Raw genomic sequence first — 24,988 nt, 5'->3', positions numbered from 1 at the left:
AGACCCCATTCACCAGCTCTGTCTATCTGATGTGGAAAAAACAAATGCGCTATGGCATTACTCACCCCAGCTGGTTCAGCCTGATGCTGATCAATGGAAAATGGGAAGATCTCCCACATCTGTTTTTTTTTTTTGTTTTTTTTTAACCCCAATTTTCCTGTACCAGACCAGACTGAAAGGTCCAGAGCCGGTTATTGATTTATGGGGGTCACCATACTTTTTTTTTCTTGTTTTTTATTCCTGTTCTTTTAACCCTAAGGGCGGTATTCAATTGTTTTCGCGGTCTGGATCTCCCTTCTAAAGTGACAGGAGATTGCGGGGCGCCATTCAATTGTTCTTGCTTTTCACGCTGATCGCGCCCAAAGTGGTCGGTTTAGCTGTGTTAAATCGGCTACCCCTGACCAAAGTTCTGGGCACGATCGCAAAAAGTGCCGTTTGGGCATCCAAACAGGTAACTTTTTGCCCATTTCAGCTCGCACCCCCCTGGAGCTGCGAGCTGAAATGGAGCTCTGGCAGCTAATCGCGCCCGAAAGGAGAAACAATTGAATAGCTCCGTCAGGCGCGAAGGGGGCTGGAAACAATTGAATTCCGCCCTAAGAATCCTGCACAAATCGTAGTGATCTGTGCAGTACTTCTCCCAAACATGTCTGCCTCAGGCAGGTCTATTCTTTGGGTGGTTTTTCATTTTTTTGTAGTTTGTTTGCTACCAAACCGACTGTTAGACTACTACAGGATCCCTGGATTTACTATATAAAAGTACCAATGTTTGGTTGATTTTCGGCTCTGGACGGGAATTGGTTTTCTAGTCGATTTTTAGAGTCTGTTTTGCCATTAGTAAATCTTGTGTGAGCTCCTTCTTTTAGGGTTACAATGATTGATTGTTATGTGTTTGTATAAACAGCTAAGAAATAGCAATAAACAATGCTGAAATGGAGTAAAAAAATACCTGTACACCACCTAAAGCTCTTAGGGCTGTGCTCGTGGCAACCAGAAAGGTACAGCATGAAGAGCATACCGTAACTCTGGCTGCAGTCTGCTTACCTGTGATTTCTGTCTTCCTCGCAGTATTCTGCTGATGCAGAGAAAGTGGCAAACCTTTTACAGATCCCTCAGTATTTTGATCTGGAGCTTTATAGCACTGGACGGATGGAAAAGGTACCTCAGCGCATATTCCATAGGTGAAATTGAAACATTTGTGTGGCCAGGCATAAATTGGGCCTTATGTGTTAATGACAGCCTTTTCTTTCACATTGTACTGTTCATCTGATTTATTGTTTGTATGATCGTGTATACTGTATCTGTCACTACATTCCCCATATCTACTGGACCGATTTATGTTATAACTTCACCATTAGCACCAGTTACAATACTGCTTGGGTCACATCGATAAAAAGATTGTTCAACTAATTTGTATTAAATTAGAGTGACTTGTAACTACAGTTCAGTAGTAATTTATGTTTGACACAGTTATTTTGTATATTTTGCCTTCATTATACAATTATCCATTTCTTCTTCAGGGTCCATAGGGATCCACAGGGATACCATGGGGGATAATGTGGTTGGAGTGATCCAGGCACCGAACAGTTAAGCTTTCAGCTCCCAGGATACCCCTGGTCCCCCTCCACATATACCCCTGCCACAGTTGTTCATTTGGTATGGCAGGATTCAGACGCACTGTTGTAACAGAGGACTGCTCAGGCAGTCCTAAGCTTTTATTTTATGTTTTATTTTATTTTCTATGTGTTTGAGTTAGCAGTGCTGAGCGTCTGAATTAAGATGCATGCACTGCGACTCCATCTACCTCCGCCGGGCCGCAACACCAGTAACATCTCTGGTGATTTTGGTGGATCACGGCACAGCTTGCTAGCAGCGATGCTGGGGCCCGGACTGCAACCGGAGGCATGGAGATGTCTGGTAAGGCAAATCCTTGCTTATGGGGGACCGCGCATGGCAGTCCTTGCTTCCGGCGCTGGAGACTCACCGGAAACTGCTACAGTGAGGGCCCAGAGAGTCCACGTTCTCACTAGACCACCGGGGCCTTATCGTCTGACGTCCGTGATGACAGCCTATCTCAGGATTCATGGAATCGGAATACGACCATACCTGGGTGGGTCTTCTCATTGGCAGAGTCTCCAGCAGTTCTACAACACCATCTCCATCTGACCATTGCCTGCCTACAGAAGCACGGCTGGATAATCGATTGAAAGAAATATTCTCTGTCTCCAATACAGCGGATGGTACATCTGGGGGTGCTTCTGGATTCTCTGGCACAAAGGGTGTTTCTGCCAGAGAACAAGATTGTGGCCCTATTATTGTGCGTACAGAAATTGCTAGGCATTCAAAGGTTATCCATTCTCATAGCAGTGCAGGTCTTGGGATAGATGGTATACACCTTCGACATGGTGGAATATGCTCAGTTCCACTACAGGCCTTTGCAGCTATTGATTCTCTCCCAATGGAACGAACAGTATCATCTAATATGGTACCAGAAGATCCTTCTCACTCCGGAGATCTCTCTCTCATAAGTCACCTGGATAAAGATTGCACTTTCTGGATCCAAGATGGCGTGCTTTTCATTCACCAGTCTACGCAGATGGGTAACAGGTCATCACACCTTTCAGGGAAGATGGACAAATCAGGAAACTCATCTGCCCACAAGCATTCTGGAAGTTTCAAGCAGTATACAATGCGCTCATCATGGCACAGGACCTGCTCCAGGGCAGGCTGGTCCAGATCCAGTCCGACAGCGCGACCACCGTAGCCAATCTCAATCAGGTAGGCACGTGAAGTCAGGCAGCCCTGAGGGAAGAGTGAAACATTCTGATATGGGCAGTATGTTATCTTCCGATTATCTCTGCTGTATTCATCCTGGGAGTCCTCAATTGGGAAGCGGAATTCCTAAATTGTCAGGAATTGCACGTCGGAGAGTGGGTTCTACTCCTGGGGGGGTTTTCAACTCCTGGTGGACAAATGGGACCTACCAGACACAGACCTCATGGTCGCGTCACAACCACAAGGTCTCCAGTTGAGGGTCCATGACCGAAGACCCCTTAGCCACCTTCATGGACGCACTGGCAGGAAGATGGGACTTCAAGTTGGCGGATATTTTTCCCCCCAATTTCCCTCCTACCTAGGGTCCTCAGGAAATTCAAGCAGGAAGGCGGAACAGTAATACTACTGGCTCCTGCTTTGCCTAGACGTCATTGGTTCACCGACATACAGAATCTATCCATAGATATTCAGTTTCTTCTTCCTTTATGGCCGGATCTGTTAGTGCAGGGTCCCTGCCTGCATCCGGACTTACCTATACTGTCCTTGATGGGGTAGCTCTTAAGGCTTTCACCTTTAGAGCCAAAGGTTTTCGCCAGCTCTGTAATTTAAACAATGCTTAGGGCACGAAAGTCTTCCTCTGCCCGCATCTGTTAGAGTTTGGCATTCTGTTGGGTGTTCCCACAAGAAAGTATGACCCTAAGGCTTTAGGGTTTCCCAGGTACTTATTTTTTCTAGGCTGGTTTAGACTTTGGTCTCAGCCTAGCCACCCTGGGAGGCAGGTTTCTGCATGGTCAGTCTGGTTTCAGAAGAGAATTGCCTCTTTGCCAGAGGTTAGAATTCTTTTTTTTCAGGGGGTTCTCAAGAGTTCAATCACCTTTGTCCCACCGGTAGCACTGTGGGATTTGCCTATGGTTCTCAAGAGGCTACAAGCTCCCCCATTTGAACCTCTGGACTGTAGATTTGAAGAGGTTGATGGCTAAGACATTTTTTCTCCTCGCTCTCTTCTGCACGCAGTCTCTCAGATTTTGCAGCACTTATTTGCTTCCCATTTATTTATTTTTCACCAGATTAGAGCTGTCCTCTGAACAGGGGAGGGTTACCTTTTCTAACATAATGTCACATCTTCATGTTAATGAAGAAATGGTGGTTCCAGCTGTTTCAGTCTTGAGATTTTTCTGTAGGTGAAGTCTTTCTGGACGGGGTTCGTGCTCTCTGTATCTAAACAGCCTTCTACAAAGGATGTTTCTTTTGTGAATGTGGTTAAATCAATCATATACATTCAGGATGATGAACCAACCGGAAGGTGGTCAAAACGGAGTTTCCTGTATCTGAACAGCTCACTGAGCTTAATGATGAAGCATGGGGTAAACCTGACAAACGTTTTTATGAGAATAAGCGCATAACATCATTGTATCCTTTCCCAGCTTCTGTATGTACTAAGTAGGAGGTACCGCCTACTGTGGATACTCATGTGACGCATTTAATCAGAAATGCTACATTGCCTATTCTGTCAGCATCTTCTCTGAAGGATTCCACAGATAGGCAATATTTTCATCATCTGGAGCTGTTACCAGCCCAGCTATGGCTGGAGCCTAGGTAGACAAAGCTGTTGAAGAATGAATGGGGGCATTGGAAGGTTCTCTACCAGATGCTACCAGAGAGCAGATGTTGTAATTCTCCCATGTTTGGGAAGCTGGTTTCTATCTGGGAGGAGCTGCTGGAATTTTAGCTTCTAAAGCATCAGCAGCTTCAATAGTGGTACGCAGGGCCCTTTGGTTAAGATCCTGGAAAGCTGATACAGGATCAAATAAGGCGCTGGAAGTTTTACCTTTCTATGGAAAAGTACTTTTTGGAGCAGAGTTGGATAAAATAGTAGCTACTCTGACATCTTCAAAGTCAGCAGGTCTGCCATCTACGGTGACTATGAAGTCTAAGCAGGTATCTTTTCTGTCCTTCCGTACTCAGGCACGAGCAAGGGAACAGCCTTCCTCTAAGACGTCAGTTTGTCGCCTTAATTTAGCGAAAACTAAAAAGGTCTGGCCTGGCAAGATGTCCAGCTCCTAAACCGGACGACAAACCCTTCTGTCTGATGGGGCGGGCCTCCTCCTGGGGGTTCCCAGGTGGGAGACCGACTTATTCAATTTAGGGATTGCTGGCGTCAAACAGATGCCTGGGTCCGAGAAGTGGTCTCTCAGGGGTATGCCGTCACTTTCAGGAGGCATCCACCCCAGAAGTTCTTTTGCACAGATCCCCCAGCAGATGCGTTAAAGGCTTTGACCCTTCAGGAAGCCATTCACTCCCTGCTGCAGGCGGGGGTAATAGTCCCGGTTCCTGTGTCTCAACAGGGAAGGGGTGGTTATTCCAATCTATTGCTGGTTCAGAAACCAGATAGGGCTTATCGTCCTATATTGAATCTAAAAACCCTCAACAGGTTTATCCATGTACCCAAGTTTTGTATGGATACTTTCCGGTCAATTATTTTGGCAATGGAGTCGTGGGGTTACATGGTTTCCCTGGATATTCAGGATGCCTATCTGCACGAGGAGTGCACACGGGCCCCCTCCCCTCTTAAAACGCCCCTGGGTTCATCACTCCCTCCTGTGGTGGCTGAGAAAGGATCATATGAACAAAGGGTGCCTATTCTGGATTCCAAATTGGGTGCTGCTCACCACAGACTCCAGTCTTCGCGGATGGGGAGCAGTGACAAGTCGTCACACGGGAAGATGGGCAAATCAGGACAGTCATCTGCCAATAAACATTCTGGAACTGCAAGCAGTAAACAAAGCACTTCTCATGGCACAGCACCTGTTCTAGGGTAATCCGGTCTAGTTTCAGTCCGACAATGCGACAACAGTAGCCTACCTCAATCATCAGGGAGTTCCATGAAAGAAGTGACAAGGGTTCTGATTTGGGCAGAACGTCAACTTCCGGCCATCTCTGTAATATTCATACCAGGAGCACTCAATTGGGAAGCAGACTTCCTAAGTCGCCAAGACATACACACCAGAGAGTGGTCTCTCCATCCGGGAGTGTTTCAGCTCTTGGTAAACAAATGGTCTACCAGAGATAGATCTCATGGCATAACGTCACTACCACAAGGTCTCCAGGTACGGGTACAGGTCCAGAGACCCATCAGCAACCTTTGCGGACGCACTGGCATTAAGATGGGACTTAAAGCTGGCGTATCTCTTTCCTCCGATCTCCCTACTCCCAAGAGTTCTTAGGAAATTCAAGCAGGAAGGCGGAACAGTAATACTGATGGCTCCGGCTTGGCCCAGATGTCATTGGTTCACCGACATACAAAATTTGTCCGTAGACAGTCCGTATTCTCTTCCTCTATGGCAGGATCTGCTACGCAGGGTCCCTGCCGGCATTCGGGCTTACCTCGTCTGGCTTCCAATCTAAGAGTTAATTGTTTTTCTAGTTTTTATTTAAATGATGCTTAGAAGCCTGCTTCTGCCCGCATCTATTAGAGTTTGGCATTCTTTTGGTCAATGGTGTTCCCTTAGGAAGTTTGATCCTAAGTTGTTGAGGCTTTTCTTCAGGTGGGGTTAGACAGTGGTCTCCACCTGGCCACTTTGAGAGTGCAGGTTTCTGCACTGGCAGTCTGGTTCCAGACTCATTGATTGCCTTATTACCAGATATTGGAATTTTTTTTTTTCCTCCAAGGAGATCTGCGAGATCAGTCTCCTTTTGTTCCACCGGTAGCACCGTGGGATGTCTTTGGTTCTTAAGGGGCTACAAGCTTCCCCATTTGAACCTCTAGACTCTGTAGATTTGAAGTGGTTGACATTGAAGACACTTTTTTTTTTTCTCCTTGCTCTCTCTTCTGCTCGCAGAGTCTCTGATTTGGCAGCGCTTTCTTGACGCTCACCATTTTTGATCTTTCACCAGGATAAACCTGTTCTTCGTACAAGGGAGGGTTACCTTCCTAAGGTAGTGTCTCTTTTTCATGTAAATGAAGAAACTGTAGTTAGTTTTTCAGGCTCCAGACCTTTATGTAGGTAAAGCCTCCCTGGATGTGGTTCGTGCTCTCCGTATCTTTGTGGAGCGCACAAACCCTGTTAGAAAATCAGATACTCTCTATGTATTATATGGTTTTCACAAACGAGGATGGCCAGCTAATAAGCAGACTCTGGCGAGACGGCTACGGATGACACTCTCAGGTGTGTACACAGGCTGATCTCCCTGTCCCAAACACGGTGACAGCACATTCTACTCTCTGTATGGCAATCATGGGCATTTAGTCGTGGTGCCTCTGCTGAACAATTGTGCAAGACAGCCACCTTTTCTTAGGTTTTATGCCTTTGATACTTTTGCCTCTCAGAATGCTTCCTTTGGGCGACAAGTTCTCCTTTCTGGTCAGGAGCGTCCCCCACCCTAGGGGAACTGCTTTAGGACGTCCCCATGGTATCCCTATGGACCCTGAAGAAGAAAATAAAAGATATGGTAGACTTACCATTGTTGACTCTGTCTTCGAGGTCCACAGGGCACCCACCCTGACACAGCTCGCTTCATTGGGTAATTTTCTTTCCGGCACGGATTCCCTCATTTTCTGAGTTTCTGGTGTACGATTGTTCTTCCTTCTTTCCTTCTCCTGCCTTGGGCTTGTTTACACAACTGAATGCCTGTGGCCAGGGGCGGGCTATATGTGGAGGAGGACCAGGGGCATCCTAGGATCTAAAAGCTTAACTGTTTGGTGCCTGGATCACTCCATCCAACCACATTATCCCCCATGGTATCCGTGTGGACCTTGAAGAAAGATTTATCCGGTAAGTCTACCGTAACTTATTTTTTTATTTATCAGATGAGTCCTTTAGGCAAAAATAAGTTTTAAAGCTAAAGTCTTAGCCCCCTTATAAACAGTCTGAAGTGACATTAAACGTGGTCTTGTAGGGTGTATTTTCTGACTTAATCTTGTTCTGTTTCTGTCTGAAGCACCTGGACAGCTTACTAAAACAGACAAAGTTTGTGGTGGAGAAACACACAGAGGCGGACGTGCTGGAGGCCTGTAGTAAAACCTACAGCATTCTATGCAGTGAAGAGTACACTATCCAGAACAGAGTGGACATAGCGCACAGTCAGCTGATTGATGAGCTGGTAGATAGGTTCTCACATTCGGTGGAGGATCTGTTACAAGATGTAAGTGTCCGGTGCTGGATAGATCAGGCTGGGTACTTGCTCTGTTCCAGTACATCTGTGTCTGTAATGTAACCCTAATAGGGGTATTCAATATGAAACGAAAACTTCGGTGCCTATGCGTGTCGAAGTTTTTGCCGCACATCGGAGCTTTTGCCGGCGCAAAAGTATCGCGCGCGCCCCCGATTATACCCGTATACAATATGAAATCGTCGAAAACGGCACCCGGCGAATGTAAAATCAGCTAAAACTTCGCTGATTTCTGGGGAAATCACCCTAACACCCCCAAAAAGATGCTCTGACATGGGGGATCACTCTGGATACCCCCGATTAGCCCTGCTGAAGGTTTTTAAGGTCTTTAAACGGGCTCAATAGCTGCTATTATGGGGATTTGGGAAGGTGGTGAAGAATAGTATTTAGAAGTTGTTTTTTTTTTGCTGGAAATTATTTTATTTTTTTATGATTTATTACCAGTTATTTATATAGCGCACACATATACCGCAGCTCTTTACAGAGAGAATATTTGACCATTCACATCAGTCCCTGCCCCAGTGGACCTTACAATCTATATTCTTTACCACATGCGCACACATAAATACACACAGGTTAATTTGTGTTGGGAGCCAATTAACCTACCAGTATATTTTTGGAGTGTGGGAGGAAACCGGAGTACCCGGAGGAAACCCACGCAAGCACAGGGAGAATATACAAACTCCACACAGTTAGGGCCATGGTGGGAATTGAACCCATGACCTCATTGCTGTGAGGCAGTAACGCTAACCATTACACCGTCTGTGCTGCCCTGAAAATATGTAGTCCCAGCAAATTTTGGGTACTTGAAAATGGGGGTGAGCATTTTTAAAAGTTGCTAAAGTGAGGTTTTAAAAAACGTGAATAATCCACCTGCCGCAAACACCTGCAATGCAAAAAATACTTGGGGACTCCCCTAGATTGTAGTTCGCTAGTTTTTAACTTTGTACACCAATTTTTTTTTGGACCCCCAAAATGAAAGTGCTTTTTTTGGGGTCTTCTGAGGTTTTTATTTTTTTGATTTTTTTGACAGTTTACCTTTGGGGGACTGTCTGAAGGTTGCAGGGTGGTTTCTGAAATGTTGCACCCCAAAACCCCAATTCTGCACTTTTTTTGCCACCCATTCCTTGGTGATACTTTTTCACAGGGTCGAATGCAATATACTTTTCGCACCGGCGAAAAGTTTTCAAATTGAATACGGTGTAAAAGTAAAAGCGGCGAAGATGACATCATCCGAGCGAAAACATCGCAGAAACTGCGTTTTCGCTCCATATTGAATAAGTGGGCAACAGGAAATCACTGTTACAATACAAATGAGTTGAGCCTGTTAACGTACTTGTGTTTCCCTCATCAGGTAGACGAAGCTGATGAAGATGATATATACAATGTCCTGGCCACGTTAAAGAGGTTAACATGTTTTCACAAGTAAGTGTACTATTTTATTATTGTATCCTTACTTCATTAAGGCTCGCCTTTCACTTTTCTGGCCATTGACTTAAATATGAAGGATGAAGGTCACAATTATCTTAGTGGTTCATTGAAATGATTCTGCTAAACTGATGACATTTGCTTTGCAGCGCTCACGACTTGACCAAGTGGGACTTGTTTGGGAACTGTTACCGACTTTTGAGGGCAGGAATTGAGCATGAAGGCATGATCGAGCAGGTGAGCTAACACGACTGTTGTGGAAATGCTATAGTCACAGATTGAAGTGGAGGGAGTCTCCTATAATAATCTTAATTGTGTTCAGATTGGCGTCCAGGCTCTCCAGTGCGCTCACTACTCCATACTGTGGCAGCTGGTGAAAGTTACAGAAGGCAATCCTTCCAAAGTAAGTCACTCCATAGAAAGTGCTCAGCGTTCCAGTCTTGTCTGTCTTATTTTCTGCTTGCTTAGATTGTGTACACACTATCCAGTATTAGCGGTCACAACTTAATGCAATCGTTTTCCTTGCTACTTTGCAGGAAGATATGTTGATGTTGAGAAAGACAGTGAAGTCCTTCCTAGCTATCTGCCAGCAGTGTCTTTCCAATGTAAATACACAAGTGAAGGAGCAGGTAAGACCCCCCGATGTGTTGTATTTGTCAGCACTCTGATTACCCACTAGCATTGCGTTGAACACCAGTGGCACCACAGTGGTTAATGAGCATTAACAGTCAGGTGTTGTAGGGGGGATCAAGTGATGACACCTCATTGATCTCAGTGTGATCCCAGAAAACACATTAGTAGAGTAGGCGTCATTGGAAAACCTTTATCTGCAGCAAAAGATCTTCAAAGTGCACAGGACATGTGCAGCTTCTTTGTGTTGTGCTTTTATTAATACAATCTATTGTACCGGTAGCTCACACACACACACACGAATGGTCCCGGTGCAATTTGTGTGAATGGGCCCTTGGTGAGCTGCGTGCAGTCATTTGTAATGTTAATGATTAAATATTATAAAGCGCTGTGTAATATTTAGAGATGTTAATAAACTCTTCCATATATGGTAAGTATTGGATTGTGTAGCCAACTTTAAGGATTTTTCAGTAATATGTCCTCCTTCCTCTTCTAGGCGTTCATGCTGCTCTGTGATCTTCTAATGATCTTCAGCCATCAGTTAACAACGGGTGGAAGGGACAATCTGATGCTGCTCATCTTCAATCCAGACCTAGGACTTCAGTCTGAGCTACTTAGTTTTGTCATGGATCATGTCTTCATTGATCAAGATGATGAGAACCAGAGCATGGGTAATGAGGAGGGTCCTATTAATGTAACCAGTCAGTGTCATTAGCCAGTCTTTGGCCTAATACCTCATAGAAGAAAATGAGTAACAATAAAAGTTCCTTATGTCCATTATGAACTAATACGCTAGCTATTAGAATGTAGTACAGTCTGCAGGACTTAAAACATACCCAATTGTAAGAGGCATCTTTCTGTCCAACCTAAACATTGGTCTTGTACCATGAGAGCCATAGACCGTGAGCACTCCCTGTTCTGCTAATGTGTTCCGACAAGTTGTCAGTGAGAGCTGCTGGTGCAGTTTCTTATTTTTGACTGGGATAAAACCACCCATGCACCACACCCACCATCATCACATAACTCATTAAATGACTCATGATGTGAGCACACATGTATCATTAACGTAACAGCAATGTATTAGAAGGTAAGTCCAGCTATTGTCTTTCAGTCACTCTATCAGGAGTGCCCGAATAAATAACAATATCATATAACTTTGAGATCATATAAATTTTTACAGGTCATACTTACAATAAAGTACTGTTCAACAGGTAATAAAAAATAATCACTCACACGGGCATCTTCCCATTTACACAGAAATATGGAACCTTTTTTATTTTTAATTAATGCTATTAAACCTCTATCACTATATATTGGTCAGACACACCATAGCAGATATCCTTAATGTTGGACCTAGGATTATATACACATTACATATATACTTACCATCCGCACTCAGATTCTTCCGCACATTTATACAATAAGCTTAGATAACCATATAAGAGTTGGTTACGGTATCCCAGCAGTCAGAATCCTGACGCTCCCCCGAAGCCTAACTATAACCCTTTTCCCCACCCTGCAGCCTAGCCCTAAAGGTGCACATCACAAGTAACGATTTGACGTTAACGACGTAGTTATCGTTCAGTTTCTGAGTTATAACGAACGATAATCGTTCAAGCGCGCTCCCGTTTGAAGTTATCGTTCATCGTCCATTTCAGATTGTCCAACATAACAATTTTCATTAAGGGAAGGAACATTTTTCGTTCACTGTTGTAAAAATCGTTCATTACCCTTAAAAAAAATCATTCACTTTTTCAAGGGAAAATCTGACAGAAAATCGTTGGTTACAAAATCGTTACGTGTGTATGCACCTTTATACTTACTGTCGGGATTCTGACCCCCAGGATGGTGACTACATCCCTCATAGATACACATCACTAATCACAGGGTCACTTACTGACAGAACGAAAGATTGTACCTGAAGTGCAGCAGCTTTAGGATATTGTGTGTTCTTAACATAGTCCTCAATAACCATGTCTCACAATATAGAGCAGTTTAGAGTAGATGATACAATTCACTATCAATTTTCCATTACTTTGAATTATTTGCCCCCAATATTTTTTTTTTCAAGTAATTCTCTTTCTGCACTTCTGTATCGTAGGTCAATTCTATATTCTACCTATAGAGCTTTACCATAATCAATTATGGTGCCCTTGTCCCTTTCAAGGTGTTTTGCCCCATGTACAATAGTGTAACATGGGGATGGGTGATGTACTTGAAATTTTTTAAGGGTTTGGAGTTTGAGGAGCCTGTGATTGCTGCGTTCCCAGCCCTCTCTGCTCCCCTGTCTGCATGATGACCTCATTGTCCACTGTTTATGGGCTGCCTGGGGCATGCACAATGCTGCCAGCAACTCAGGACTCCAGTCCAAAACACAAGCAACACCTCCAATAAAGCTCACCTATATTGTGTTCCCTTAAAAGATGCAGTCATTTTGTGAAAGTGTTTAAGGAAAGAATCAATGTGCATTTTTTTTTCCTGTTAACCATTTAATGCCCATAAATGAGAGATATTTATGTGAACATGGTACCAAAGGCTATATTAAATTTGTTTGGGTATAATCAGTGTAAAAATTTAATTTATGGTGGTACCACAGCAGTGCGTAAACAGAGAGTAGAATGTTTTTGGTTTGTAATGGTTTCAGCTTTTTATATATCTGTGTGTGTGGAGCTAACAGCATGTCAAGGGATACTTGCTCTCTGCTTGGACAGTTTGCTGCTTATAATGCTGTGGAGTATTTCATTTGAGCTCCTAGTTGCATTGGTGTATCTATAATGGGTGTAGGGTGTGCAGTGTACATGGGCCACACCGCACACACTGCACCCATATAATTATACTTGTCTCTCCAGGATTCTGCATTGTCTGGCACTGCAGACTATAATCACTGGGAAAATGGCACAGTGACCATATTCCCTGTAATTTGCACATGTGGTGTAGAGATGTCTCCAGTAACGTAGCTTGGGTGCCATGTTCTCGGAGACCTGTGCATGTCTAGTCAGCACGAAGCCAGGGTTTACTGCAGTGCCTGAGGGGGGGGGCCTGCACGGAGGCTGCACACGGGCACCCTCCTCTGTTAAACAGCCCCTGCCTAGTAGGCAGTAAAAATGTTTTTCATTTACTATGTGACTGCTTTGCTATTAGCAATTTACAGCCTGTGCTATATATGGCTGTGGCAGACACTCTGCATTGCATCATTTAGTGATTATGGTGTTACAAGGCATGCCAGCTTTATATTGCCACACATGCTTGTTATTTACCTTCGAGAACAGCCCTTGCTGTGTGGTGGTCACTTAGGTTACTGAGCACCTTGGAGAATTTCTCTCCAGTGTAAGAGCGCACAAGCGGCTGGACGAGGCAGTGGCCATAGCTCTGTACTGTATATCTAAGCACCCCCATCTTTCCAGCTAATTAGTAAGTAGCCCTCTGTGTAGTTTCATATTGTGTTTTGTAATTTACTCTTCAGAATCACAATAGCAGTAAGTGACTGAACACAGTCCCCCTGCTACTACTGATCCGGCTTCTCCCTCTCTTCCTGTTGTCTTTGCCATTGTCCTCCTTTGAACTTTCATTGAACTTCAGGCATTGTTGCAGGTTTCACTTTGTTTTCTGTCTCCAGAGGGTGATGAAGAGGATGAAGCCAACAAAATTGAGGCCTTGCACAAGAGGCGGAACTTGCTAGCGGCTTTCTGCAAACTCATCATCTATGATATTGTAGACATGAACGCGGCAGCAGATATCTTCAAGCACTACATGAAGGTACACTTGGTGTTTACTACTGTACAGTTATTATGTTCTAGTGCTGTGAACAGGACAATGTTAGTTTTATATTTACATCCTACTATATTCTCCAAACTTGATATAATTGATAAGTCATTAGTTATATCAAATGCAATGATTAAGTGATGAGCCTCATGTCATTATTATTATTTTTTATTTTTTTTAAGTATTACAATGATTATGGAGACATCATTAAAGAAACACTAAGTAAAACAAGGCAGATGGACAAGATCCAGTGTGCCAAGACCCTCATCCTCAGTTTGCAGCAGGTAAGGTATAATGTTGGTTTGAGTCCATTGTTTAAGGGGAAGGCTGAAGGTTATAGAAAAGCTCTCCATCGGGTCATTCCATGCCAAGTGGATCGTCCCCACCTGCTGGTTGGGCGCTGTGGAGTTGGTGACACCCACCCTCACTTTGAGGGCCAGAATTTTGCAAGTATTAAAATTTGCCCAAAGTTGTGGGACATCTGTGCCAACCTTCATGTAACCTATTTTATCTAAATTGGAGCTGGTCAGATGGAATGACCCCTGCGTATTCAGCCAGTTATGGGATGTAGTCACTCATTTCATAATCCTTTTTCCTATACAGTACAGATTACGTGATAATACCTGTGTAGGGTACAGTAACCTATAACTGCAGTGCACTCTTATTTCTAGCTGTTCAATGAGCTGGTGCAGGAGCAAGGCCCCAACTTGGACAGGACGTCTGCGCACGTTAGTGGTATTAAGGAACTGGCGCGCAGGTTTGCACTCACTTTTGGGTTGGATCAGATCAAGACCAGGGAAGCCGTGGCCACATTACACAAGTAAGTGTGTGACATGGGATTTCCCATTACTGAAACTGACTTCAATGTATCAAACTGCAGTGTTTAATTACAATATTAATAGCGGTTTAGAAACCTATATTAACATTACTAATTAAGGTGCTCTGTAATACTCTTATTGTGTATTACAGATGTGTTTAACATTCTTTGTTTACTTCCAAAGCCATTATAAAGATATGGATTTGACTTCTATGTATTTGTAGAGCCACAGACCCTAGTGGCATTTGTGTGACTTCTGCTGTTGGATCATTTCACCACTGTACAGTACCTGCCTATCTGTCACGGGCATATAGTGTGCTTCAGTGTAATAGTCTCACAAGTCTGGGGAGAAATGGTTATAAAATGCCATTAGTTGGATATTTTAATTGCATAAACTGTTATACTAACAATTTTCTTTTTATTATGCTTGTGTTTGTTTTTCTGGATTTAGAGATGGCATAGAGTTTGCTTTCAAATACCAAAATCCCAAGGGCATGGAGTTCCCTCCTCTAAACCTGGCCTTCCTGGAAGTGTTGAGCGAATTTTCTTCAAAGCTCTTGCGGCAGGACAAGAAGACTGTGTAAGTATTACGTGGATGGTGCTTGGTTCTGGGGATGTAGTCATAACGTCGTTATTTACAATGTTGACATTCATGATGTCAACACTACTACAACGGCAGTTTTGATGTCATTGTCCATGGCATCTGCAGAATGTCAACATGTGAAAAGCACAGACAGGTAGTGGAGGTTTAGGGTTAGTCACTAGGGCTATGGTTACGCTATGGGAAAGGACATTCGAATTAGGCTGGGGTGGTACTTTAGAGTTAGTCATGGGGAGGGGGGGTTGGGTTTTTCTATGAGAGGGGAGGTTAGGCACTGGGGGAGGGCTAAGGGTTATGCTACAGGAGGGAAGGGTTAGGATTAGTCACACCACTGGAGACATGGCAAAAGCCATCTGAAGTTAACAACCCGGAAGACACTGGTAGTATCAGCTAAGTCATCACTAGACCACCAGGGACGTTGTGTCAACATTTCATCAGTGTCGACGTAGTAAATGTCGATATGCCAATACATACAGAATAAGAACAGGTATATCAAAGTATAGCCAGTATTTAGAACATTTGATTTTACTGCACGCCTGCCCATCCCTGAGGGTTAAGACATGAGACCAGGGATTACATTTATTATAAAAAACTAAAGTGGTGGTACTGTGCAAATGTGCATGCCTACAGATAGGAAAGTATACTAAAAGCTGCACGCAGAAAGAAGTAGTGCTGTGCCAGTATACACCTAAACTACATCTCTCATACTGAATGGGAAATCTAGAGCTCACAAATGTCCATGATTAATGACTAAGGCAGCAGACTCATTTATAATGCTAGTGCAATAGTGATAACCTCATGCTTTGTCATTATTGACTCTCTCAATAGTGGCCAAATCTATATAATGCACTGACACAGTGGGTGCGTGACTGAGGGGGGTGCTACATTAGTGCACTTTGCACATACCTTACACCCTCTCCTATTGCATAGACCCCGTCCCTCTTGCACAGACACTCCTGATTGCACTGACCCACATTGCCGGCCATCCGGTCATTATAACAACAAAAAAATACTCTATTCACTCACACACCACTTACACCCAGCTCTACAAATAGGCCTTGATGTAAAGAACAGCGGCTGCCCATTGCCACTCTAAACATCAGGCTCTCTGATCCATTAAAGTAAATACAGCCATTCCCTATTCTAACTATTCTCATTGATATGCAGGTTATATTCACTTATCTCTCTTCTCTCATTCAGACATTCATATCTAGAGAAATTCATGACGGAACATATGATGGAGAGAAGGGAAGACGTTTGGCTGCCACTTATCTCCTACAGAAACTCCCTGGTAACAGGCAGTGACGAGGACCGGTTGTCTGTGAATAGTGGAGGCAGTAACAGCAAAGGCTCCTCTGTTAGAAGTAAGAAAGGCCGGCCTCCCATGCACAAAAAGAGAGGAATGGAAGGTACGGGGAATCAGCCATGGCTTACCTGACCCTTTCACCATACAGAAGAATAACTCTGTACATTTCACTCTAATGTGTTCAAATCAGTTACTCATTGTGTTACAGAAGAGAGCATTGACAACTCCTGGGTAACCAGGAACGACACCATCCAAACTCCAGGAGCACTTAATACACCACAACTTACATCCACTGTACTGAGGGAAAACCCCCGACAGATGCCTGAGCAAATGCCTGAGCAGGAATCGGAACATGGCTCAGAACCAGACTTCTTACATAAGTATGAACCTACACATTATAGTCCTGTGCGATACTAGCTGTGCACTTATTGTGCCACGTAACAGAACCACTGCTTTTCTATTTCAGCTTTCTTTTGCTTGGCTGATCAGGTAGAGCCAAAGGAAGATGACTCAATTTTAAAACAGTCACTTTTTTTCCCCAATAAATTGTATAGTATTTTTTTTGGTAGTATTTAGATTTTTCTTAATTATTTGCATTTTTTATGGTGTTGGAGGAATCTGCTCTAATTACTGGTCCGTGACAAGTGATGTGCGCTGTGGTGTTGAAGGAATGTGTTTATAGTAATCTCCATTCTAGTCCCCAGATGCAGATGTCATGGTTGGGTCAACAGAAGTTAGAAGACTTAAATAGAAAAGACAGAACATCAATGAGCTACATGAAAGTGCGGAGCGGTGTAAGGCATACAGTGTAAGTATCTTGGCTATAGCTCGTGTACGCTGGTTCTAGACATGTGCATGTGTGATGTATATAAAGTGTTCATAAAATGAATTGTGAATTTATGAGCCTGTTGCATTATCTATGATAAAACCTTCCTGACTTTACAGACGAGGCCTGATGGAGGACGACGCGGAGCCCATTTTTGAGGATGTAATGATGTCCTCGCGGGGCCAGTTGGAAGACATGAATGAGGAGTTTGAGGACACAATGGTTATTGATCTAGTGAGTTACAAGTTGGATTAAACTGTACCATGTTTGTGATACTATGATTCCTGTGATAAACATGCAAGCTGTGTTCCATCCCTGTGAAATAAGTTAGGGATATTTCGTAACATAAATCACTGTGGCTTGTCTTGTTTGCTCAGATTGCCATTATTGACCATTCAAAGTTTTCACAGTGTTATGTGACTACAATGGCAACCACAGTCACAAGACATTTGATGTAGTGAGCTTGAGAGGCTTTGGAACGTCCCTTTAAGCTCTGTTTTCAATGTGACATCCTAAGTCTCCCCACTGTGCCATCGTGACCCTGTGGAAGCCATATTTGTGTGCCCCCCAGAGTGGTAACAAAATGGAGATTTGTAAGGATAGCAAAGAAAGATTGATTATCAGATACTTACAAGGCACTTAAAGCTTATGTTGGATTGCTGCTAGAATCGTGTGCCAATTCTTCACACACACAGATACTGCCATTTAGCCCATCCACTTTATTGAACTAAAGGGCCTTATTCAGCAGTGCACAGAGAAGGGTGAGCCACCTACCCCAATGCAGAGAGAACTTAGATCATTCCTAGGGGATATTTACTAAAGTGAGTTTTTAGAAGTGGAGATATTGCCCATAGCAACCTATCAGATTCTGCTTAACATTTATTTTCTAGAAGATGATAGCTAGAATCTGGTTAATTGCTATGGGCAACATCTCAATTTCTAAAAACTCTCACTTTAGTAAATTTACCCCTTAGTCCAGTGTTTCACAAACTTTTTTGAATCACGGCGCCCTGGAGTATTAGCATTGTTTTCACAGCACCCCTAAGCCAACAGTTTGAGAAATTCAGAAAAAAAATGTAGTTAAGTGAAGTAAGTTGTGCTTACCTGTCATCCTTGGGTTCAGTTATGTGGTGGTGGTGGAGAGGGTTCCACTTCGGTTTGTCCACATATTTACATTACATTGTCCATAAATAATTTGATTTGGTGCTAGACCACCAACCTGAGGCACCCCTACGAGTGTCCAGAGATGCCGCTGCGCACAGTTTGGGAATCACTGCCTTAGTCCCTTTCAGTTTGGTCATCCCTTTTTTGTTTAATGTGTCTACAGTGAGCAGCAATAACCGTACATATTGTAATTCTCATTTCTCCCTATGATTATTTCTAGCCACCTTCACGAAACAGACGGGAGAGAGCAGAACTTCGACCAGACTTCTTTGACTCTGCAGCCATTATTGAAGATGATTCAGTATGTATATTCCTGGTGACTTGATGCCACCTGAATCCTGCCCTGACCTGCTAATGCCCTGCTGTGACCATGTTTGTTGCTTCATAGGTGTATGATACATGTCATGCTGTTAAACCTAAAATCCAAGTTCACTTTCTGTACAAGCCCTTAGTTACAAATAATTTGCAATTGGAACAGGAACTCATTTAATGAATTTAACACACAATTTCTGAACAGATCTTATTCCAGGAAACCATTCCATAGTTTATCTGTGGATGATGCAACAATATATTTTTGTTTTGTATTGTTCCTACAACTTAGGAGAACCTGTGACTGTACTGTGGTGCCTTCCTTAAATAATTGTATAGTACCTTGTCAATGCTATTACATATGTTTTAACATTATTTCTTGCGTTTTAGGGATTTGGGATGCCGATGTTCTGAGGGTCAGCACATACGCGGAACTCTTGTTTAAAGGCCTGTATACTGTGAGCTTCTGTAAGAAAATTAGAACAACAAAGACTTTTTTTAACACATAGATTTTGTTCAAACCAAATGCTTGCGGTATTGGTGGATTCTGTACAACCTACAAATGGCTCCTAGTGTCTTAAAAGAACACTTACAAACACCGATGTTTGGATCAGTGCTACAATACGCGCTCACTACTCGCAGCTGTTTGAATTTTGGTCACATTTTCTGCAAAGAAGTAAATGGAAAACAATTGGTTACATAGCCCGTTTTATGGACAACTGGTTTTATCTATTTTCCTGCTGTATAATTAAACACTTTAATTTTTTTTGTTTTGCCTTCATATGTTGAAATCTTGGTTTTCACTACTTGGCTATCAACTAGACAAGAGGACAACTGTCTTTTACCAGAACATGGCAATGTACAAACCTATATCACACAATGCACTGGAAATGTCAACGGAAGAGGGGATGCAGACCAGTTCAAACAATTTGAGCCTCACAGTTTAAAAAATAAATCGCCACTGGAAAGGATTTTATTACATAATGGATGTCAGACGTATAACATCTGTTTCATTGTTTTGCCAGAGGTTTTGTATTTTATCCCACAGTACCTGCCCCCTTACAGAATGTTACCATTTGGTTTGTTTTTTTCACTTTTCTTTTTATATAAAAAAAGGACAATTTACCTTTTTTTTTTTTTTTTTTTTTTTTATCGTTCCTGTCCTGCACATTTTTACCAACCGATACCAGCAAACAAAGGACAGCAGAAATTCACTCAGTTTCACCACTTGCAGTTAATGAAAAATCTTTTTCTTGACATTGTGTTTCTTTTTCCCCTTTTTTTTTTTTTTTTTTTTTTTTTTGTTGGTTTGTCACCTTTTTTTATATTCCTTGTATTGTTCAACACAACCGTACATATTTTACAATGAATAAAGGAAACTTATAATAGTGGGACTTACCTGAGTCTAATATCCATGCAGTAAAATACAATTCAACAATAATATTTTTATAAGAAAAAAAAAAAATTAAGAAAAAGTAAAATTTTAAACTGTTTTACTGTTGCCTATAACAAGTGCTTGGATGGGTAATTTTTTCTTTTTTCCCCTCTGGTCAATGTTGAAAGTAATAGCATTTTCAGTGTTAACTGTCCCAAGTTTGGCTCTTTTTAAAAGGGGAATGAGGAAAGTATTTTTCCCCTAGCACAATAAATCCCCATTTAACTGCCCTGTTCTGTATTATTGTAATAAAACTCAAAAATCACATGTCTTAAATAAAAGTGATTTTAACAATATTTTTACATTGGTTTTAAATCTGCACGTTTGTGTTAAGAAAAGAAAATGTCTGTTTTTCAGTTATTTTTTAAATGTTTTCTTTTCTTCTTTTTTTTTTTTTTTTTTTTTTTTTAAATGTTCTTTATTTTTTTTAGGTACAGCTGAACTTACCCGTGTGGCGACTCATAAGAATTTTTTTTGTTTCCCTTTCGCATTAACAAAGGTAGCTTTTATTTGTATTTAAAAAAAATTCCACATCTCACACTATAGTTTACTCTAAGGCTGGGTACTAGCTCAGCGACCTGCCAATGCGACGCCTGATGGTGCCGATGAACGATATATCAGGCGGTCAGCAGACACTGCACGATCCGGTGAATGACCGCCCAATATATCATCCAACAGCACCATTAACCTTGCCGGTGTTTTGTAGCTGGGTTGCTCCATTGGCCGTGCAGGCAGGCCGGTGGAATGACCATGATGAACGACTTGCTGTGGCTGGCATAGTGGGTACACACTAGACGATGTGCCTGAAAGATCGGACGTCATACTGTATCGTCTAGTGTAAGGGTGGGCAAAATGTGCTTGTCATTGCTCTACAGTACTGTACCTTCGAACAGTGGCTGCCACTGAGAACAGCCGGGTGCAGCTGTATGCTCCCGGCTACACAGTCCGTGGTGCACTGCAGCCTGACTGTCTCTCGGCTCATCCTATCAGAGCCGAGGCATGAGAACATGCCCTGGGATGTTTAGTAGCGAATCAGCAGTGCAGAGTGACGGATGCAGTGGCACCTGGAAGATTTTTACAAAGTGACACAGCAGTGAAGTCCTCTATAGTAGTAAGTAATAAGGCAATACTATTTAGGACATTAACATCATATTGGATGATATTTTTTTTTATTCTTTTTACTGACCTCTAATGGTTTTTACATTTGAAGCCTCTTCTGTAAATTTTTTGAGGCATTTGCATTTATTTTTACCGATCTCCATTATTATTTGTATGTGAAAATTTAAATAAAAATATAATGAATGTGCAAATAGAACCACGTATAGGGGGTGGTTTGTGAAAAATACTATGTAAGGTTCTCCTTACAAAAAACACTCTTGACAGCAGTTGTCCTTGTCAGATGGTTTTCTCTATCATCCACTAGCGGATACTGGAACTAGTACACTGGGGTATAGAGGCGTGGATAGTTGGAGCTGGCACTTTAAATAATTTTGAAGTGTGAAGCTCCTTCCCCTCTATTCCCCACCAACCCTCAGTTTAGAAAAATGTGCCATTGGAGCTGGATCACTCTGGAATAGAGTTCCAGCATTCTGCATTATTTTTTTTTCTTTTATGTTTAATTGTATTACTTGGGCTGTCTGCCTAGATTAGGGGACCCTTTGCCACCTATGCAAATTTTGGTGTCCGGGTTCCTGGCAAGAGTGCACAGGGCTTCTCTTAAAAGCCTCTGACAGCTCCCCTCCACCTCAACACACTAGAGCCACAGTGAGCATGAGAACACAGCTGTGCGCCCTCCACCTGACGCTGGCCTAGAGCGGCTCACTAGTGTCAGCACTGCTGCTGATTTCACTGGCTTTGTCACACATTCTCCCTGCATCTCTCCTACCAGGCTGAGTGCAGGAGCCATTTTACAGAGACTACAAGGCTACATAGATTCTCTGGGCTCCTTCTGACATCCCTTCTACCCAGGATCCTTTCAAAGGCTGTGAGTACACTGGGATGTTCTAACTGGTGCTTATAAGGAATCGATTAAAAGGTGGAAGGGAGTGGTGTCATTCTCCCCCTCTGTCTTTCACACGTTCCTTAGTAGATATGTTCCTTAGAGTATATATAAGCAGGCAAATCCGAAATTGGTAATGAGAATAACAGTGTACTGTCCGTGGTGCCTACAGTGTTATTTGGCTGTTGTAGTGTGTTGACACCTGCTGGTCCCTGTGTGGAAGTTCTTAGTCCTGTGCAAGTAAGCATAGCAGGTAAGCATAGCCGTAAGGTAGTTCCGTGTGGACTCCGTGTCCATTGGTGATTCCGATTACTGTGGTGGATGCAGGTTTGTATAAGCCTAAACAGCTTGTGTGGCTGTGTGACCATGGAGGACAAGTAGTCTCAGCTGCTGGTCAGTAGCCGGGCAGCATGAGACTGCAGGGAAGATTCTGTGTGCATGTCTGAAGGGATGGTGCTCTGCCTTTCTCCATGGTCACACAGCCACGCAAGCCGTTTAGGCTTATACAAACCTGCATCCACCACAGTAATCAGGATCACCAAGGGACGCGAGCGCCACTACCTTGCCCCTATGCTTACCTGCACAGGACTAAGAACCACCAGCTTCCACACAGGGACCAGCAGGTATCAACACACTACAACGGGCAATTAACACCGCAGGCACCTGCTTACATATACTTTTTTTTTTTTGCTGGCTATTGTAACCTCTACACACTTAATTTCAGTGATACCGTTTTGATCACTATACAGCGGCTAACAATTAGAAGAATCACACGGTCATACGGAGATCCCCAACCACACGTTCCTTATTACTTTACTCTAAGCAACATATCTACTTTGGCACTCTCATCAGTCAGCTGTTCCTGCCTGTCCTGCAATGTCTCAGGATATCAGGATAAGCCAGGTTTTGTGCACACTGACAGCAGAAGTGCTCTATTTTCTTCTCATCAGCTGCCACCCCAACTCTCTCATCCCATGACCTCTGTCGTATACAAGACGTGGAGACAGCAGAAGTGGGGTGACAGGAGCTGGGCCCCTTACTAATTAATTACTGTTGCTATCTCCAACAGCATTTACCTAAGTGTTACCAACTTACTGCAATATCTTCTGAGTTATATCAATTTGGAGATTGTGTATACACTGTACCCATAGACTGCTGTATTTATTAACCTACTCTTCATGTTATAGGTAGCATTACATCCAAACACCATTATTTGGCTCCTTATTCAATTTATCTCAGAGGAGGAGGTGTCTGCACGCCCCTGGAAGAGAAATTAACAGTAGAACCCCTTATGTACATATCTGCCTGTCTAATCTCTTTATTTTTTACCGTACGATATATTAGGAACATATCTAAGTCGAACTTCATTTCATAGTGCATATTTGACTGAGATTTATATCTACTTTACCGTGCCAATCTATTGGTGTATGTTACTCATCCGACTGTGTATACATATGATTGATACATCGTGGGTGGAAATTGCAACTTTGATACTCTAAGAAGTGGAATACGATTGCTATTTTGCTGTATGTACCATAGTAGGAGGCTGTTTTGATAATGTATAACAAACTTTGTTCAATATAAATAGTAGCATCAAACGGACTGATACTTCGAAATATTCGCTGTCACACAGATATACTCATGAATCTCAGCAACTGAGATCATTTATTTACCTTGGTGGAATGGTCCATCCATTTAATTTCCTCCAATAGAGTTCTAGCTCTTCCTAGTACAGCACAGGCCAATCTTTGGCCTTCAGTTGTTTATCTATCATTTGAACTTTCTCTATCAAAGATTCAGTTCCATCTGAATAGTGCTGTAAACTTTAATGCAATTGTGTGTATTAAGTGTCATGTGTGTCTTGTGTGTACAATATTTTAGACCTTATAACCATTAAAAGTTAAATTTTAATTTATTCATTTAGAGTGCCCCCAAAAAAGTCTTTTCTCTGTCTATACATCATGCTTTTCTGGCTCTGGGGAGCACCGCCAACTCTAGAGATTTCCTCACTGGTCCCGGTATGATTATTACAGTTGGTTTTTCCTGCCATTTTTTCACCAACCGACTTCTATGTCACTATGAACATACCAGGGTGGTGACTAATAAAATTTCCAATTTGCCCTTTCATTGTCAAAGGAATACTATTGTTCATCTGATAAAATCTCAGACGATCTGCATCTACAGAGGTTCGGCTCTACCTCGCTTGGTGGTTGGAGACGACTCATTTAGACAAGGGTCGTCTGTTATGGGTCCCAGATTGAGTACTCCTCACCACTGATGCAAGTCTGCGAGGATGGGGAGCGGTGACGGGGCTTGTCACCTTTTCAGGGAATGTGGACGGCTCAGTAACGTCACCTACCAATTAATACTTTGGAGCTTTGTGCAGTGCACAGAGCGCTAGGTCTGGCGCAGGAACTTCCTCACAGCAAGCCTGTCAAGATTCCGTCCGACAACGCGACCACAGTGGCCTACATCAACCATCAGGGAGGCACACCAAGTCCGTCAGCCAGGAGGGTAGTGGCGAACTTTCTGCTGTGGGCAGAATGCCATCTTCCAGCAATCTCTGTGATATTGATCCCAGGAGTCCTCAACTTGGAAGCGGACTTCCTAAGTCATCAGGACATACACTCTGGAGAATGGGCTCTTCATCCGGACGTCTTTCAACTCCTGGTGGACAGGTGGGGGCTACCAGACGTAGACCTCATGGCGTCACATCACAACAACAAGGTCCCCAGGTATGGCTCCAGAACTGGGGACCCCTCAGCTGCCT

The 24,988-nt window shown here is 43.0% G+C and overlaps 1 protein-coding gene across 5 annotated transcripts in view; it reads left to right on the top strand.

Annotated features, from left to right (window-relative positions):
* STAG1 (STAG1 cohesin complex component) overlaps window positions 1-20,525 on the top strand; it is a 174,752-nt gene extending 154,227 nt beyond the window's left edge. For 4 of the 5 annotated variants that reach the window (XM_088473851.1, XM_088473849.1, XM_088473850.1 and 1 more), the window contains exons 18-34: window positions 1,066-1,155; window positions 7,711-7,914; window positions 9,296-9,366; window positions 9,519-9,606; window positions 9,692-9,772; window positions 9,906-9,998; window positions 10,496-10,670; window positions 13,616-13,755; window positions 13,944-14,045; window positions 14,433-14,581; window positions 15,030-15,158; window positions 16,380-16,588; window positions 16,676-16,865; window positions 17,183-17,293; window positions 17,431-17,545; window positions 18,696-18,776; window positions 19,175-20,525. In XM_088473851.1, coding sequence (XP_088329977.1) covers window positions 1,066-1,155; window positions 7,711-7,914; window positions 9,296-9,366; window positions 9,519-9,606; window positions 9,692-9,772; window positions 9,906-9,998; window positions 10,496-10,670; window positions 13,616-13,755; window positions 13,944-14,045; window positions 14,433-14,581; window positions 15,030-15,158; window positions 16,380-16,588; window positions 16,676-16,865; window positions 17,183-17,293; window positions 17,431-17,545; window positions 18,696-18,776; window positions 19,175-19,198 — 2,052 coding nt within the window. In that variant the 3' untranslated portion in view covers window positions 19,199-20,525. The remainder of the gene's footprint in view (window positions 1-1,065; window positions 1,156-7,710; window positions 7,915-9,295; window positions 9,367-9,518; window positions 9,607-9,691; window positions 9,773-9,905; window positions 9,999-10,495; window positions 10,671-13,615; window positions 13,756-13,943; window positions 14,046-14,432; window positions 14,582-15,029; window positions 15,159-16,379; window positions 16,589-16,675; window positions 16,866-17,182; window positions 17,294-17,430; window positions 17,546-18,695; window positions 18,777-19,174) is intronic. The other variant, XM_088473854.1, reaches the window with a different exon arrangement.
* The last annotated feature ends 4,463 nt before the right edge of the window (window positions 20,526-24,988 follow it).

The sequence above is a fragment of the Taudactylus pleione genome, unplaced genomic scaffold (genome assembly GCF_031769625.1).
Source record: "Taudactylus pleione unplaced genomic scaffold, aTauple2 ptg000142l, whole genome shotgun sequence".
Taxonomy (NCBI): Eukaryota; Metazoa; Chordata; class Amphibia; order Anura; family Myobatrachidae; genus Taudactylus; species Taudactylus pleione.
The sequence above is the reverse complement of the archived record's forward strand: the minus strand, read 5'-3'. Positions and strand labels throughout refer to the sequence as shown.